Genomic DNA, 2,546 nt, shown 5'->3' with positions numbered 1-2,546 from the left:
GGGCTGCGCTGACCCCCCCGGTGCGGCGGGACGGCTCAGCCCCGCGGGACACCGGCTCCCCACAGCCAAGCCGCCGCGGCCGCCGGTCCGTGCCCGGGACCGCGAAGCTTTCTCAGGGCGCCTCGGCCGCTGGTGACACCGACGCCCAACCCGACACGGGACACGGGCCGCCCCTTTCCGCCGCGCAGGGCGAGAGCGGTGCGGTGCGGGCGCGGTGCATGCCGGGAGCCGTAGTCCGGGGGAGCCGCCATTTCGCCGGCAGCGTGGGCGCCGCCGCCCGCCGTGACTTTGCGCCATGGAGAGCGGCTTCGGCTCCGACTTCGGCTCCGACTTCGGCTCCGGGGGCGGCGGTGGGGGGAAGCTGGACCCGGGGCTCATCATGGAGCAGGTGAAGGTGCAGATCGCCGTGGCCAACGCACAGGAGCTCTTGCAGGTCAGGAGAGGCCGCGGGGACGGGCGGGGGCTGCCCAGCGGTTTGGGGGGAGGGCGGGGGGTGCGGGGAGGGGATCGCGACAGCGTCCGGTGCTCCCGGCTCCGCGGCTGCCCCCGGCCGGTGCCCGGGCTCCTCTCACGGCCTCTCTCCGCAGCGCATGACGGATAAGTGCTTTCGGAAGTGCATCGGGAAGCCCGGCGGCGCGCTGGACAACTCGGAGCAGGTGAGGGAGGTCGGGGGGACGCGGGGCCCCGCCAGCTCCAACCCCCCCCGGCCCGGGCCGACCGCAGGGGGTTCTCTGTCCCGCAGAAGTGCATCGCCATGTGCATGGACCGGTACATGGACGCCTGGAACACGGTTTCCCGAGCCTACAACTCCCGGCTGCAGCGGGAGAGAGCCAACATGTGAAGCGCTGCGGAGCCAGGGAGGGACCATGTGGGGAAGGGACGAGCGGCCAGTCCGGGTGGCTGGGGGCAAAGTTCTGCTGCCTTTCCAGCCCCTGCCATGGCAGAGCAATAAACCCTCGCTGAACCTTTTGCATCCATTGGCTTTTATTAGCACCAGCCCCAGGAGCGAGTGAATTTTCTGGTCTTAAGAGCCACCGTGAGCTGCTTGGTTTGCCTCAGACCCTCCCCGACGGTCCAGCCTGGCCGTGGCTGATAAATCCCCGCTGAAAGGGCTGCGAGAGGCAAGGAGCCTTCTATGGAAAAGGTGGGCCAAGCCAGCACTACAGTCCCTTTGCCCAGGAAGCCAGCGTGGACCCAGCTGTCAGGTGGTTACCCGGTCCCTTTTCATCAGTGGAAAAGCTGCCATAAAGTGCTCCACGTGCCACACTTGGCTCTTTCTTCCCTTGTGTTTGTGTAGCTGTACATGGGGCTCACTTTTGGGCTTGTATGCTTTGACTCAGCTCAAGCAGTGTGTTGGGGAGCAGGGCTGCTCTTACTGGGTTTGCAGCACAGCCTTGCGAACAGTTGTGCAAACACAGCTGGGAATGAAAAAGGTTGGGAAGCACTTAGGCTGATTTCTTTATAGAATAAAACGTGTTGTGTGGCTGTGATATTCTGTAACTTGTCTGCTTCTGGCACAGACATTCCATCTGGGAGCCTGCCTTCCAGGCAGCAGAGGACTTGGCTCTGCTTTGGGGCTGAGCTCTGTATTGTTCTTGGCTTACACAGCTCTCCTGGGAAGGCTGGTGTGTGCTCTGTACTCATCAGCAGTGTGCACAGCAGCTGGGAGAGGAGAATGTTGGAGATTAGAGTGCCTATGCCCCCACAGTGAGATTTTTGAAATCCATTCTTTTGAAGCTCTAGTATTTCACTGTTTGCTGGGGCAGGGAGACTGGAAGGATGATATCTCCTTAGCTGCTAGGACATGCAAAGGGAGAACCTGAGTTCATTTAATTTCCCAAGGCGGTGGCTTCTATGAATGTGCTAAAGTGTTCTCACACAGGGTGCAAGATTCAGAGAAAACTGAATATTTGGACTAATTGAAACAGAACTGCAGTTTTCCATCCAGATTGGGCAGAATGGCTACTTGAAAATAAACTACTTTCTAGGCATGTTTGATTAAAGGCCTTTTTACTTTTCTTTATGGCTGTATGAATATTGTCGTACTGGCTGTGCAGCAGTCCTGTTTCATTGATGTGAGCATCCCACAAGTGTTCCAGCCATGAATCTGAATCCATCTTGAGCTGAGCCATGCCTGGAAGCCAGGTCTCCCATCTTGCTACTGCTCTAGCAGGGAAAGTGATGGATCTTGCTGCCAGCTGGGTTGGTAAAGAAGAAACCTCTTACTACACCCAAATGTAGAGCTTAAGTGCCAAAGGGTTTTGGGGTACTAGCTACTGTTCAGTTTTGGTGGTCAAATCTATGAGGAGATGTCTAAATCTGCCTAAGACTTGACTTGTGAGCTCTGCAGCAGCTTTTTCTTGTGAACAAAGGTGTCTGTCTGCCTTATGCTGGCTAGTGGGACCTGACTTCCCACTGGAGGTGGTGTATCCTTGGACCACTACCTCGGCACTTTGAATTTTTCCCATCTAGCTTAACCAGAACAGTGGTCTGCGTGGCTGTGCCTATCAATTTAATCACTTGTTCCCTTATGGAAACTGGGAGCT

General features: G+C 57.7%; 1 protein-coding gene across 1 annotated transcript; it reads left to right on the top strand.

Annotated features, from left to right (window-relative positions):
- Positions 1 to 213: 213 nt before the first annotated feature.
- Positions 214 to 1,490, top strand: TIMM13 (translocase of inner mitochondrial membrane 13 homolog (yeast)). Its single transcript, XM_014962710.1, has 3 exons — positions 214 to 433; positions 588 to 656; positions 743 to 1,490. Exons 1-3 carry the CDS (start codon positions 296 to 298, stop codon positions 839 to 841), a joined length of 306 nt encoding a protein of 101 aa, XP_014818196.1. The 5' UTR covers positions 214 to 295; the 3' UTR covers positions 842 to 1,490.
- The last annotated feature ends 1,056 nt before the right edge of the window (positions 1,491 to 2,546 follow it).

This window comes from Calidris pugnax, unplaced genomic scaffold, assembly GCF_001431845.1.
Source record: "Calidris pugnax isolate Ruff unplaced genomic scaffold, ASM143184v1 scaffold952, whole genome shotgun sequence".
Lineage (NCBI taxonomy): Eukaryota > Metazoa > Chordata > Aves > Charadriiformes > Scolopacidae > Calidris > Calidris pugnax.
Note: the sequence above shows the minus strand (reverse complement) of the source record. Positions and strands in the feature narration are given on the sequence as shown.

What these genes read in the sequence shown, in the direction of transcription:
- TIMM13 (XM_014962710.1), top strand. Translation starts at nt 296, where the DNA reads ATGGAGAGCGGCTTCGGCTCCGACTTCGGCTCCGACTTCGGCTCCGGG. An exon ending in ACGCACAGGAGCTCTTGCAG is followed by an intron (nt 434 to 587) that starts GTCAGGAGAGGC and finishes CTCTCTCCGCAG; the next exon opens with CGCATGACGGATAAGTGCTT. An exon ending in CGCTGGACAACTCGGAGCAG is followed by an intron (nt 657 to 742) that starts GTGAGGGAGGTC and finishes TCTGTCCCGCAG; the next exon opens with AAGTGCATCGCCATGTGCAT.